This window comes from Neomonachus schauinslandi, chromosome 2, assembly GCF_002201575.2.
Source record: "Neomonachus schauinslandi chromosome 2, ASM220157v2, whole genome shotgun sequence".
Taxonomy (NCBI): Eukaryota; Metazoa; Chordata; class Mammalia; order Carnivora; family Phocidae; genus Neomonachus; species Neomonachus schauinslandi.
In genome coordinates, this window is record NC_058404.1 from 111,088,866 (window position 1) to 111,104,808 (window position 15,943).

At 34.9% G+C, this 15,943-nt stretch overlaps 1 protein-coding gene across 1 annotated transcript in view; it reads left to right on the forward strand.

Annotated features, from left to right (window-relative positions):
* ZGRF1 (zinc finger GRF-type containing 1) overlaps window positions 1–15,346 on the forward strand; it is a 96,491-nt gene extending 81,145 nt beyond the window's left edge. The window contains 6 exon segments of the mRNA XM_021684528.1: window positions 2,816–2,943; window positions 5,619–5,742; window positions 13,605–13,781; window positions 13,920–14,054; window positions 14,756–15,017; window positions 15,189–15,346. Of these exon segments, the coding sequence (XP_021540203.1) occupies window positions 2,816–2,943; window positions 5,619–5,742; window positions 13,605–13,781; window positions 13,920–14,054; window positions 14,756–15,017; window positions 15,189–15,346 (984 nt within the window).
* Window positions 15,347–15,943: the final 597 nt, after the last annotated feature.

Genomic DNA, 15,943 nt, shown 5'->3' on the forward strand with positions numbered 1-15,943 from the left:
GCAGGGAGCCCGATGCGGGACTCGATCCAGGGACTCCAGGATCATGACCTGAGCCGAAGGCAGTCGCTTAACCAACTGAGCCACCCAGGCGCCCTGGATGTGTAATACTCTTACAGGGAGGGAGAGAGAAATTGGAAATACTAACCAATCTACAAGTTTGGTTTTTTTTTCCCCCCAAAGATTTTATTTATTTATTTGACAGAGAGAGAGATAGCGAGAGCAGGAACACAAGCAGGGGGGGGGAGTGGGAGAGCGAGAAACAGGCTTCCTGCCGAGCAGGGAGCCCGATGTGGGACTTGATCCCAGGCCCCTGGGATCATGACCTGAGCCGAAGGCAGACGCTTAACGACTGAGCCACCCAGGCGCCCCAATCTACAAGTTTTGATTATAGAAGTCCTCAGGTTTCAGACTAGCTTTCTATTATTTTGAGTTATAGAGTTAACTCTACTTTCTTCTCCCCAACTAAATCCAGAAGGGCTTAGTTTGACTGTGTTCAATTAATGCAAATTAGTCATTTATGTAAATTACTTATCATTTTACTCACTTATCCAACATAATATTGATATGTAAGAATAATTGTTAATGATTTCTTTGATAATTTTCTTTTTTTATTATTATTTTCCAAGTGAAAGCCCAGATAGCATAATCTATTGTTCATTGGTATTATCTGTTCACAAATGAAAACTCTTTTATTTATTTATTTTTAATTACTTATTTTAAAGAGAGAGAGTGAGTGAATGTGTGTGTGCATGCACATGCATGTGAGGGGAGGGGTAGAGGGAGAGAATCTTCAGGCACCCTCCCCACAGAGCTTGGAGCTGGATCAGGGCTTGATCATGACCTGAGCTGAAACCAAGAGTCAGATGCTCAACTGACTGAGTCGCCCAGGTGCCCCAAATGAAAACTCTTTTAAAGGGAACATTTTTTAAAAAGTTTTGTCTAACAAATTTCCAAGGTCCAATTAGGCATTCAGAGCTAACACATTTCTAAAGTGACATGTCTTTACAATAGAATTAAATTTTAAAAGTGCTTCATAGTTAATTGCTATTTCCTAGATCAATAATAAAATATCTTCTGGGGTTAGAATCTTAGCAATATGATGACAAATTAGTAGATACTCATATAATATTTTAAAGAAAGCTTAGTTCTTTATGTTTTTGTATTAGCTATTTTATTTATTTTTTTTAAGATTTATTTATTTGACAGAGATAGCGAGAGCAGGAACACAAGCAGGGGGAGTGGGAGAGGGAGAAGCTGGCTTCCCGCGGAGCAGGGAGCCCGATGCGGGGCTCCATCCTAGGATCATGACCTGAGCCAAAGGCAGACACTTAACGACTGAGCCACCCAGGCGCTCCTAGCTATTTCTTTTTTAATGGACAGAGAGAGAGAGTGAGAGAGGGAATACAAGCAGGGGGAGTGGGAGAGGGAGAAGCAGGCTTCCCGCCGAGCAGGGAGCCCGATGCGGGGCTCAGTCCCAGGACCCCAGGATCATGACCCGAGCCGAAGGCAGTTGCTTAACCAACTGAGCTACAGAGGCTCCCGCCCCTAGCTATTTCTTTTAAAAAAACTTCTTCCTGGTTCACAACTTTCGGGTTCTCATTCTAAGGTTGTCTTTCTCTGACTGATTTACTTTTCTTAAGATTGTACTCTCTAGCTCCATCTGTATCATTGCAAATGGCAAGATTTCATTCTTTTTTATGGCTGAATTTCCAGAATTCCAGAAATTAAATAATGAATGATATTTGAGAGTGGTACCATGAGCAGTGTATTTTACTACAGTGGTGTCTTCTGCTGGATCATTTTAAAAGAGCTGAATATTCAAAAAGTGTGGAGTTTCTAATATAAATGTGGCTTTGTGATTTTTGTTTTTAACAAAAGGAAACTAACTGACAGAGGGCTGTTATACGTGATGAATGTTATTATTAATGTATATATTTCTTGTTTCACAGGATCTATGGAGGCAGTATTTAATTTGTAAAGCATATTTTTGTCAGTCACATTTGTTGACAAAAGATATGGTCTGTTTGTGTGGACTGCCCTTGCTACCAAAAAGTGGAATTATACTTCAGATTGTTAGGAGAGAAAAAAAATTATGTATGTGTATGTGTGTATATATATGTGAGTGTGTGTGTGTGTATGTCTGTAGCTATTAGACTACTAGGGCAATTGAACACATCTAATTAGAAAATTCAGTGATTTTCCTCTTGTTTATGTTTAGTTCCAGAGATTAAATATTAGCTTTTTTATCAGGCTTTTTGCCTTGAGAATAATGGTATTCTGCTATAATATTTGAGAATTATAAGATTCGAATATGCTTATAGGCCACAAGTACACTTTAATTTACCGTTGTTTAGAAATAGTATTCTTTACTTTCTTAAATAAGTCAAAATCCTAGTGTGATTGAAGGTTAAGCAAAATACAGTTTATAGCATATTCACTGTTCTTTGTGGAGAATTTTGGCCTGTGTTGATAATAATGCATTTTGCGTTTATCCAGCTTTGTTTAGAAGGATAAAATATGGATGTCATCATTAATATTTTTTAAATCCCTGATAATATAATACCTTCCTTGTGAATATCAAACTGCCTTTTATTTGTTCTTATTAAGGGACTTGTGGCTTAAGTAGCCTATGTTCTGTGATTTCCATTTCCTACGTGGAAATAATAAAAATGTGGAGATAAAGTGACCTGTTATTCCTGATTACCAGTAATTAGGACAGCTCATTTCTGATTTTAGATTTACAAGTTCTTTGGTAAATACATTATCTTATTTTCTCAAAAGGTTGTTAATTAATAATATTCTTGTTGTACTAAAGGTGCGAGTAGTTGGAGTTACCTGTGCAGCCTGCCCATTCCCATGCATGAATGGTCTTAAATTTCCTGTAGTAGTGCTGGATGAGTGTAGTCAAATAACTGAACCGGCCTCTCTCCTTCCTATTGCAAGGTAACCTAAAAATTTCTTTTCCGAAAAGTACTCAGACATCACGATTATTTCAAATAATTTCGCACTTCAAACTCTTACCAAACTTTTGTGAGTGTTCTTAGCAATTTAGATACTAAACTGATTATTTAAAAGAATGCAGAGACCTGTACCTCTGAAACAAATAATACATTATATGTTAAAAAAAAAAAAAAAAAGAAGAAAAAGAAGAAGAAGATAGCAGGAGGGGAAAAATGAAGGGGGGGAAATTGGAGGGGGAGACGAACCATGAGAGACTATGGACTCTGAGAAACAAACTAAGGGTTCTAGAGGGGAGGGGGTGGGGGGATGGGTTAGCCTGGTGATGGGTATTAAAGAGGGCACGTTCTGCATGGAGCACTGGGTGTTATACGCCAACAATGAATCATGGAGCACTACATCAAAAACTAATGATGTATGGTGATTAACAACATAATAATTAAAAAATAAATAAGAGAATGCGGAGGAAAATTTAGGGGGGTTGGTTAATGTGTCAAAATTTTGTTAGATCACAGTTGAGACATTTGGATCACATAATTTTTTTTTTTTAAGTTTTAATTTTAATTCCAGTTAGTTGACATAGTGTTACATTAGTTTTAGGTGTACAATATAATGATTCAGCGCTTCTATACTTCACCCTGTGCTCATCACAAGTGTCCTCCTTAATCCCCATCACCTATTTAACACCCCCCCCCAGCCTCCCTCTGGTAACCATTAGTTTGTTTTCTCTAATTAAAAGTCTGTTTCTTGATTTGTCTCTTGTTTTTTCCTTTGTGTATTTTATTTCTTAAATTCCACATATGAGTGAAATCATATGGTATTTGTCTTTCTCTGACTGATTTACTTTTCTTAGGATTGTACTCTCTAGCTCCATCTATATCATTGCAAATGGCAAGATTTCATTCTTTTTTATGGCTGAATAATATTCCATTGTATATATATACCACTTCTTCTTTATTCATTCATCAGTCAATGGACACTTGGGCAGCTTCCATATCTTGGCTATTATAAATAATGCTGCTACAAACATAAGGGTGCATTACCCCTTTGAATTAGTGTTGTTTTTTTTTTTTGGAAGAGTATTTCTTTTATTATGTTATGTTAATCACCATACATCATTAGTTTTTGATGTAGTGTTCCATGATTCATTGTTTGCGTATAACACCCAGTGCTCCATGCAGTACGTGCCCTCCATAATACCCATCACCAGGCTAACCAATCCCCCCTCCCCCTCCCCTCTAGAACCCTCAGTTTGTTTCTCAGAGTCCATAGTCTCTCATGGTTCGTCTCCCCCTCCGATTTCCCCCCCTTTTGAATTAGTGTTTTTGCATTCTTTGGGTGAATAACCAGTAGTGCAATTGCTAGATCATAGGGTAGTTCTATTTTTGATTTTTTGAGGAGCCTCCATACTGTTTTCCACAGTGGCTGTACTAGTTTGCATTCCCACAAACAGTGCATGAGGGTTCTTCTTTCTCCACATCCTCACCAATCCAGTTGTTTCTTGTGTTGATTTTAGCCACTCTAACAAGTATGACGTGGTATCTCATTATAGTTTTGATTTGTATTTCCCTGGTGATAGATCACATAATTTTTTTTAAAGATTATTTGAGAGAGAACACAAGTGGGGGTAGGGGAAGGAGAGGAAGAGAGCAGACTCCCCGTTGAGCACAGAGACCCACACAGGGCTCGATCCCGGGACCCCAAGATGAGGACCTGAGCCGAAATCAAGAGTCAGACACTTTTCTGACTGAGCCACCCAGGCACCCCAGATTACATAATTTTTAAAGCCTTGATAACTCTAGTGCTAGGATTCTCCTAGGACCTTGCAGATTTCTCAACTAGATTAAAGGTTCCACTATAGATTTTTCTACAAAAACTGGACATTTTCCCATGATATCCCACCTCTATTTAGAAAGACATTTAGCCCCCAGGAGCCTAATTTACTTCACCTCTAAAATAAGAGTTTAAGCCAAATGACTTCTAAGAAAGCCTCTGAGTTTACGAAATTTAAAAGTCATTGTTTCTCAAAATGTGTTCTGCAAAATGCTAATTCCATGCAGAGGCAGGTAGACATTTAGCAAATTTTATGTGGAAAAAAGATGTAAAGGATTTTTTACTGAATAACTTCAAATCCCTTTAATACATTTATTAACATTATTAAGCCTTGTTAGTTACCAGAACTTTTTTTTTAAGATTTTTCATTTTCAAGTAATCTCTATACCCAGTGTGGGACTTGAACTCACAGCCCAGAGATCAAGAATCGCATGCTCTACTGACTGAGCCAGCTAGGTGCCCTAGTTCCCAGAACTCTGTGGTATTCCAGTTCTTTGAAATACATGCTAGAAAATAGTGCAATAAGGGGCACCTGGGTGGCACAGTTTGTTAATCCTCTGACTCTTGGTTTAGGCTCAGGGTCATGATTTCAGGGTCATGAGATCGAGCCCCGTCAAGCCCCGTTGAGCCCCTTTGGGCTCCGGGCTCAGCGAGGAGTCTGCTTAAGTTTCTCTCACTCTCTCCCTCTGCTCCCCCACCCCTGCTTTTTCTCTCTTTCTCTCTCAAATAAATAAATCTTAAAAAACAAAACAGTGCAACAAGTGATGTGAATGCATGCTTTTTGTTGTTGTTGTTGCTTAGATTAACTTTTGGAATTCTGTTTTTAGGTTTGAGTGTGAAAAGCTGATTCTTGTTGGAGATCCCAAACAGCTTCCTCCTACTATTCAGGGTTCTGATGCAGCTCATGAAAATGGATTGGAACAAACTCTTTTTGATCGGCTTTGCTTAATGGTACTACTGCTAAATTCATACAGAATTATCATTTATTGATTATACACTATGTAGATTGATAGAAAATGAAAATATTAGAACTACTCTATGCCCTAAAATAATTTTAACTGGAATTGTTTAGAAAGTACCCCTCTTAAAGATAATTTAATTTAATTTAAATGCCTTTTTATAAAATGAATATTTCCCCCATGTACTTTAGTAATGGATAGTAAATACATTGCTTTTGCTCCAAAATTTAAAAAACTCTATAATGTCTCTATTATCCCTGCCCCTATTGTAGAGCTGTTGTAGGGTACTACTTCACATTTAAAAGAATTTTTTCAATTAATTATTAATATATTTTTAAGTTGAGGTAACTAATTCACCATAAAATTAACCATTTTAAAGGAATAAGTCCGTGGCATTTAGTACATTCACAGTACTGTGTAACGACCCCTCTCTAGTTTCAAAACATTTTTATCACCCCAAAATAAAACGCCATACCTGTTGAGTGGTTATTCTCCATTCCCTCCTTCCTCCAGCCCTGGCCACCACCAGTTTGTTTTCAGTCTGTATAGATTTATCTGTTCAGGAGATTTTATATCATACAGTTTACAACTTTCATATCATACAACTTGGAATCTATACAATATTGACCTTTTGTGCCTGGCTTCTGTCACTTAGCACAGTGTTTTTGAGGTTCATCCACACTGTGGCATATGTCAGTGCTATATTACATTTTTTTAAAAGTACATTCACAATGTAGTGCAGCTATCACCCTACTCATTTCTAGAACTTTTTCATTATCCCAACAGAAACTTTGTACCCGTTGTTTAATATGCTTTTTTCCTGAGCTGATAGCCTCTGTTCTACTTTCTTCCTCTATGAATTTGCCTACTCTAAGTGCTTTATATAAGTAGAATCCTACAATATTTGTCCTTTTGTGTTTGGCTTATTTACTTAGCATAATACATTCAGGGTTCATCCATGTTGTAGTATGTGTCAGAATTTCATTCCTTGTTAAAGCCAAATAACATTCCATTGTGTGTAATACCCCATTTTATTTATCCACTCATCTATGGATGGATATTTGGGTTGTTTCTATCTTTCAGCTATTGTGAATAATGGTGCTATGAACATTGGTATACAAATACCTGTTCAAGTCTTTGCTTTCAGTTCTTTTGATTACACACCCAGAAGTGCTACTACTGGGTTATATAATGCTTTTATGGGTTTTTTTTAATCCATTCTCTTTTTTGTTTTTAAGTTTTTATTCAAATTCCAGTTTGTTAAAATTCAGGTGTACAATATAATAACTCAGTACTTCCATACAACACCGGGTGCTTCTCACAACACGTCCTCTCCTTAATCCCCATTACCTATTTAACTCATCCCCCTACCAACCTCCCCTCTAGTAGCCATCAGTTTTTTCTCAGTAGTTAAGAGTCTGTTTCTTGGTTCCCTCCCCTGCTCTTTTTTCCCTTTGCTTGTCTTGTTTCTTAAATTCCACATATGAGTGAAATCCTATGGTATTTATCTTTTTCTGACTGACTTATTTTGCTTAGCACTATACTCTCTAGCTCCATCCATGTCATTGCAAATGGCAACATTTCATTCTTTTTTTATGGCTGAGTAATAATACTGCATTGTATATATGTATATATACCACATTTTCTTCATCCATTCATCAGTTGATGGACACTTGGGCCGTTTTCACAATTTGGTTATTGTAGATAGTGCTGCTATAAACATCGGGGTGCATATATGTCTTTGAATTAGTGTTCTTGTATTTTTGGGGTAAAGACTCAGAAGTGCAAATACCCTGCATCATACGGTAGTTCTATTTTTAACTTTCTGAGGAACCTCCATATGGTTTTTCAGGGTGGCTGCACCAGTTTGCATCCCCACTAACAGTGCAAGAGGGTTCTCTTTTCTCCACATCCTTGATAATTTTATGTTTAACTTTTTGAGGAACCACCAAACTGTTGTCTGTATCAGCTGTACCATTTACATTCCCAACAGCAATTTCTCAACAAAATATTCCAGTTTCTCCACATCTTCACCAATATTTGTTTTTTTGTTTTATATTTTTTGAGTTTTTTTAATAATAGCTCTCCTAGTGAGTGTGAAGTAGGTATCTCATTATGGTTTCCCTAATGACTAATGACATTGAGCATTTTTTCATGTGCTTATCTTTGGAAAAATGCTTATTCAAGTGTTTTGCCCAATTTTGAATTGGGATGTTTGGTTTTTTGATGTTGAGTTGTATGTGTTCTTTATATTTTCTGGATATTAAATCCTTATCAGATACATCATTTACAAATACTTTCTTCCATTCTTAGGTAGTCTTTTGTTTTCTTGACAGTATCTTTTTTTTTTTTCTTTTTTTGAGAGAGATAAGTGCTCACATGAACAAGTGGTGGGTTGGGCAGAGGGAGAAAGAATCTTAAGCAGGCTCCAGGCCAGTGCAGAGCTTGACATGGGACACAGTCTCACGACCCTGAGATCATAACCTGAGCCAAAATCAAGAGTTGGACGCTTAACCAACTGAGCCACCCAGGTGCCCCTTGACAGTATCCTTAGATGCACAAAAGTTTGTAATTTTGATGAGGTCCAATTTATCTATTTTTTCTTACATCGCTTTTGCTTTTGGTGTCATAGCCATGAAATTGTTGCCCAGTCCAGTATCATACAGATTTCCCCCAATGTTTTCTTCTAAGGGTTTTATAGTTTTGGCTCTTACATTTAATTCCTTGATCCATTTTGAGTTAATTTTTGTATATGGTATAATGTACAGACCAACTTTTTTCTTTTCCATGCAGATACCCTGTTTTCCCAGCACCATTTGTTGAAAAAACTGTCCTTGAATGGTTTTGGCACCCTTGTCAAAAATCAGTTGACTATGTGCAGGTTTATTTCTGAGCCATCCATTCTATTCCATTGGTCTATATGATTTAATTACTTTTTTATGGCTGAATAATACTTCGTTGTATGTATATACCACAATTTGCTTGCCTGTTTATTATTACTATTGTTTTGATGCAATAATCTAAATCAAGCTATTTTTATAAGCAGAAGATTAAAATATTATAGCCAAAAGAATTATAGAAAATCTGTTGCCAAAAGAAAAATTTTATCATTGTTGCTAGCTTATTTATTATTATTAATTTATTTTTTCATTGGTGCTAGTTTATTCCTTTTAAAGATTTTATTTATTTATTAGAGTGAGAGTGAGCAAGAGCACGTGCACAAGCTGGGGGAGGGGCAGAGGGAGAGGGAAAAGCAGACCCCCTGCTGAGCAAGGAGCCCGATGTGGGACACGATCCAGGACCCTGGGACTTGAGCTGAAGGCAAACACTTAACCAGCTGAGCCTCCCAGGAACCCCCATTCTTGCTAGTTTAAATTGCATTTAAGGGGTTATCTTGCTATTTGAACTTTCAATAATCTGTACTTTCTTAAGAGAGGAGAAAAACTGAAATGAAACTAGAAATGATGAAATCTCAAATAAATATTTCTTTACCCATAAGAAATGTTTTTTCCTAAAAGATCCTCTAACAGATTTTAGACAGATGGATTGATTTCTTTGCTCTGAAAGGTAGAGATATTAGTGCTCTCATGCTTTCCCCCCTTTTCTTATCCCTTCCCATATTCCTATTGTTGTTAGTTACATCATTATTCTTTTTGTTCTACAATAATAATTTGTACAGTTATTTAGAATCAGTTCTATATTTAAAAGATTCAGTACTTCATCTGGGTACCTTGGACTTCATCATCATTTTTTTTCAAGAATGGCTCATAGATGCCTACTTTCCTGGGTTCTTTTGTTTCAAATGTCTATTGCCTTTAAATGTAAATGGCCCCTTGGCTTATTGAATTGTTGCTATTACTATGAATTTTAGGGCCAGCCTGATTATTTTCCCCTTGTAATGATTTATGTTTTCTACCTGGATGCAAGAACTCTTTTTATAACCTTAAAATTGATAAATTTACTACAGTATATCTCAGTGTGGAGCTTTCTGTAACTAATCATTCTGTAATATAAGTTCTCTCAAAGTGGAGATTCTTTTCTTTCTTTGTTTCAGGAAAGCTTTTTTTTCTACCTGTGGAATTCTCTATCAGTAGCTTGTCTGTGCAGCCTGCTATAACAAAATACCACATATTGGATGGCTTAACCAACAGATTTATTTCTCACAGTTCTGGAGGCTGGGAAGGCCAAGGTCAAGGTACCTTCAGATTTGGTTCCTGATAAGAACTCTCTTCTTGGCTGTATCCTCACATGGTGGAGAGAAAACTCTGGCCTCTTCCTCTTCTTATAAGGAGACTAATCTTATCATGAGGACCTCATCTTCATGACCTCATCTAAACCTAATTACCTTCCAAAGGCCCCACCTCCAAATACCATCACTTTGGGGTTTAGGGCTGCAACATAGGAATTGGGTGGGAGACACATTCAGTCTAAAACAGAGGTCCCCCAGTTATTCTTATATTGGGTATCTTCATCTGTCTTCCATTTATGTTACTTTAATTTCATCCTCATTATCTGTGAAGCCTTTTCTACTATGTCTGTTCCCCTTACGTTGAGTTGGGAGTTGGATAGAGTTTTGAGTTAGGTTACAGTGAGTTTTATGAAGAAATCCTATTTGTTCTTTGCTGCTTTTAGTTTATTCTTTAATGTTACTATTTAGAAAATTAGTTTGTTTCTTTAGGATTGTATTAAATACATTTGACTTATGATATTTTCAACTTATGATGGGTTTATCAGGATGCTACCCCATCATAAGTCAAGGAAGATCTGTACTGTATTTCTCCCTTCCACTTAAAATTTTGTTTCTTTCTTGGTGACAAGTACTTTTTTAAAGTTTATGACATTGGGTTGGCTATAAACCTTTCTTTGTTGCATGGCTACTGAATTTTTTCTTTGCTGTTTTAAATATTTTGTTATTTTAGTATTTTGTTGTTCCTTTAGATATTAGAGAATGGATTCTCCAAGGCAGTTTTATTCTACTTTCTTCAGAAGTTTCCCCTTACACTGAGTTTCAAGTTGATTTGAGTTATGAGTTGAGTTGTACTCAATTTTGTGAAGACTCAAGCTTCATTGTCTTGAGCTTTTAATTGTAACTGAATTGAATTGCATAACTTTCTACCCCTTCCATAATGTCAGTGTCCAGATTCTTTTGAATCAGACCTTTCCAGTGGCTTTTAAAAAATCTTAATTAAAAAAATTCTTTAGGTTCTTAAAACATTTTTCAATAGGTAACATAGTCACATGATTCAAAATTTGAATTTAAGAGGAACCAAAAAGTAGAGTGAAACCTTCCACTCCTGTCCCCCAACCACTCAGTTTCTCTCCCCCAAAGAAACTGTCATCTTTTTCTTGTATCCTTCTAGTGATAATTTATGCCAGTGTAAGCAAATACATAAAATATTTTCCCCCTCTTTTAACAAATGCTAGCATACTATGCATGCTGTTACGCTCTTTGCTCTTTCACTTATTTGTTGTCGATGACTTTTAAAATATGAGTAGATTTTTAGAGGGAATTTTAAAAGGGCAAATAAAGGACTTAAAAGTGATTTATTCACAGAATAAAATGGAATAGAATTTACAAAATGGAATATATAAAACAGTTAAGGTGAATTCACTTGATCCATATAGACAGTTCTCATAAACATAGTGGATATTGAGAGAAGCAAGATGCAAAGGGTTACATAGTGTAAAATACAATTTATGTGAATTTCAAAAGCATAACAAATAATATGTATTAATCATAGATACATGCCTCTGTAGTAAACATATAGAACTTGCATGGGAATGCCATAAGATAGATTTAGTTTGGAGCTATTTCTGGAGAAGGTGGCAGAGGAAATAGATGAGGTGGGGGCTTTATCTATATATGTCACATTTTATGTCTTAAGAGAGATCTGAAGCAACAATTACTAAATACTAATGTCAGATCTGTGTGGTACATACATGAGTATTATATTTTCTTTGCTTTTCTGTATATTTGAACTAGTTCAGAATTAATTAAAAGAAATAAAAATAATATCTACTAATCATGATAGAAAGTGTGGAAACTACATAAAACTAAAAGGTAAAAAAAAAAAAATAAAGAATCTATAATAACCTCACTGCCCCCAAGAGAAAATCCTTTGTAATATTTTAGTATTGTTCCTTCCAGCTTTTATCTTTGGGGTATATGCTTATATCAAATATATGTATATATATAAACTATAAAAATACGTATATTTGATATGTGCACACACGCACGTGCGCTCACACACATTGGAATATGCAGCCATAAAAAAGAAGGAAATCTTGCCATTTGCAACAACATGGATGTACTTTGACAGCATTATGCTAAGCGAAATAAATCCGAGAGAGACAAATAGTATATATCACTTATACGTAGAATCTAAAAAAGCTGACCTCGTACAAGGAATAGAATTGTAGTTACCAGGAACTGGGAGGTAGAGAGGTAGGAAAAGGGAGATGTCAAAGGGTACAAATTTCTGGTTATAGGATGAATAAGTTCTGGGGATCTAATTAACAGCATGGTGATTATAGTTAATAATACTATATTACATATTTGAAAATTGCCAGGAGAGTATATGTTAAATATTCTTACTATAAAAAGGATGTGGTAACTATGTGATGTGATAGATCTGTTAGCTAATGCTGTGGTGATAATCAGTTTGTAATATATAAGTGTATCAAATCAACTCCTGGTACACCTTCAACTTATACAATGTTATGTGTCAATAATATCACAATAAAGCTGGAAAAAATATACATATTTTTTACAAAATTGAGATCTTACCATATAGTTTCTATCCTGCCTTTTTTTTTAAACTTTGCATTATAATAAATCATTTCCCTGTGTTACTAACTAGCTTTGTAATCATCACTGTTGTCATAAATATGTTTTATCACCAAATACGTAATGTGGATATACTATAATTTAGTCATTTCTCTAACATTTTTTCTAGTACTAAATCATGGTCCTTTGAGCATTTTTTTTTTAAAGTAGGCTCCACAACCAACCTGGGGCTTGAACTCACAACCCCAAGATTAAGAGTCACATGCTCCACCTGCTGAGCCAGCATGGTGCCCCAGAGCCTTTGAGCATTTTTGTACTTTGAGCATATTGTGTATTTTTGTCAGAGATTTCACATGCCCACTGACTTAGACTCATCCACAAACTTATGCCCTAATTAGTACTGAGGATTGGTTTTTTACTTACTGTTTTTCTCCCATAAAAAATACCTTGTCTATGTGATCATTAATCCTGCCTTTTACTATGTGCTTTTATTATTAGAGTAACTTGTAGTTATTTAAAATGTTCAGACAGTCCTACAGAACATTTTGCAAAGAAAGAACATGTTCCAGAAAAGCCCTGAAGTAGATGGAATGTGGATTTTATAATGCACTAACAAAATTGGAAACTTCTTTGAAGATTCAAAATGAAAGATGGCTTGTGCCCAAGGGGGAAAATTAATAAATGAGTTATCAACAATACTTTCTAATTTTTTTTGAAGATTCCCTTTCAATTTAGTGTCAAGCCAACTCTGCATAGATTCTGAAAGCATAATGTTAGGTGCCAAACTTATTAGGTAATAATTTGAAGATTTGACCTGTTTTATATTTTATAATTTTGTGGTATAATAATAGTTTACCATGAAAATATTTTTAGTAATTAGAAAAATTTTATTTGTAGTCTATTTCATGTTTGTAATTCATTTACAATCTATTTATAATCTATTTCATGGTTGTAATTAATTTACTAAGAGCACAATATGGTGATACTTTTAAATTTTAAAATATTATTTTTTTCCCTAAGAAAAAAAATGGTTTAATTTTTTATTTTTCTGCATTTAAATTTCTTAGGGGCATAAGCCAGTTCTGTTGAGAACCCAATACCGTTGTCACCCTGCAATCAGTGCTATCTCTAATGATCTGTTTTATGAAGGAAACCTCATGAATGGCATTTCAGAAACAGAGAGGAGCCCTTTATTGGAATGGCTCCCAACCCTGTGTTTCTATAACGTTAAAGGACTGGAACAGGTAAATGACATTAATGTTAATGAGAGTCAGCATGGTTTAGTTTCCGGGTTTAATTTTATTGTTGTTGTTTATATGGTTTTCTTGGTTTTTCCATAGCCTTTCTGGGAAATACAATTTAGGATCTGTTTCTTATTCCAGATTGAAAGAGATAACAGCTTTCATAATGTGGCAGAAGCTGCTTTTACACTCAAGCTGATTCAATCACTGATTGCAAGTGGAATAGCGGGCTCTATGATTGGGGTGATAACATTATACAAATCCCAGATGTACAAGGTTTGTATTACATGTTATGATACTTAAATATTATAATTTTGTGTTATAATATTTGATATTACATTTGTAGTGGTTTGGTTTGGTGCTTAAAAAACTTTTGGGAGTATAGTTAACATTAAAAAAATTCTGATTTTTGTCTGGTCTGGCTTTTTTTCTGTATAATTAAATGTAAACCTAACAAGGTTTAATTAAATTCAGTTTACAGCTGTTGGGGCAAAAATGCAAATAAACAAATTAGAGGGAAGAAAATACAGTGTATGCTTTGTGTTTTGAGACAGATGGGATTCAATCTTTGTTTTCCAAAATGTACTTTCATTATCATTTCATTTTATTAATCAAAGATAGATACCAGATATTAATGTACGCATAAGCCAATTACTTCTAACTGGTTTTTGCTTTTTTTAAAAAATATTTTTCATCTGTTTTATTATTTATCAACTCTGAATTAGCATATCCAGATGAATTCTCCAGCAATAGATAAATCATCACTTTTGATTTTGTTTCCTAATTTATATTGTCCTCTAGTTATTTATGTATCATTTTAGAAACTATCTACCAAATCTTTGTGAGTCATAAAAAAGAAAATGAAAATGAAAATTATCCACTACCAGTTAAATAAAAATGGCTGCTGTGAATTGGTTCAGGTCTTAAGTTCTTCATAGTCCCTACCCTGTATGATCTCTTTCTTCTTTCCTGCATAGCTTTGTCATTTACTCAGTGCCGTGGACTTTGACCATCCTGATATTAAAGCTGTGCATGTATCCACAGTAGATGCTTTTCAGGGAGCTGAAAAGGAGATCATTATTCTGTCCTGTGTAAGAACAAGACAAGTAGGATTTATTGATTCAGAAAAAAGAATGAATGTTGCATTGACCAGAGGAAGGAGGCATTTATTGATTGTGGGAAATTTATCCTGTTTGCGGAAAAATCGACTCTGGGGACGTGTGATCCAACACTGTGAAGGTAAAGTAAAAATATGTTTAATTCAAGCATTTTGAATTGAAACTGACTTTTGAGTTAGTGCTTGAAGTGGTTCAGGTAGAAACAGCTCTGGATTTGCCACTGTGGGAGATGACTAAAATAGTAGGGGATCACTATGAAATACTGTTGTCTCATGTTTTGTATCTTTTTAAGGAAGGGAAGATGGATTACAACATGCAAGCCAGTATGAACCACAGCTGAACCATCTTCTTAAAGATTATTTTGAAAAACAAGCAGAGGAAAAACAGAAGAAAAAGAATGAAAAGGATAAATCTAAAGATAAATCTCATTCACAAAAAGACGTGGTATAGATAATTTGTATTTATATAAATTCAAATTCATTTTACACTATACATTTTTTATATTTTTTAATTACCCTAAAGCCTTATTATTGAAAAAACCTTTAAAGTATTTAAATAACATTAAATAACCACATATAAAAAATTTGCTCTTCAAAAAAAATATACATACTTATATTTAGATAGGCAGATGTTGAAGGTAATATAAAATCTTACTAATAAAAATACATTTTTTTCTAAAAATTATGGCTACTGTTTGCTAAAGGAATACATTTTACAAAGGGCATGGGAAAGGCTTCCTGGGGAATACCAGTGTTACTTCAAAAATAAGTAAATATCTCAACACTTGATCTTAGCCAAAAGGCCAAGAAGTGATAAAAAAAAAAAAAGGTATCTCAAAAACTCATCTATTAGAACATGGCTACACAATTATATTAATACACTCCTTTCTGATCCATAGATCTATCAGAATCTTTTTTTTAATTCATTTTTTCTTAAATTTTTTTACTATTTTTTTTAACATATAATGTATTTTTTGTTTCAGGGGTACAGGTCTGTGATTCATCAGTCTTCTATAATACCCAGTGCTCATTAAAACACACTCTCCCC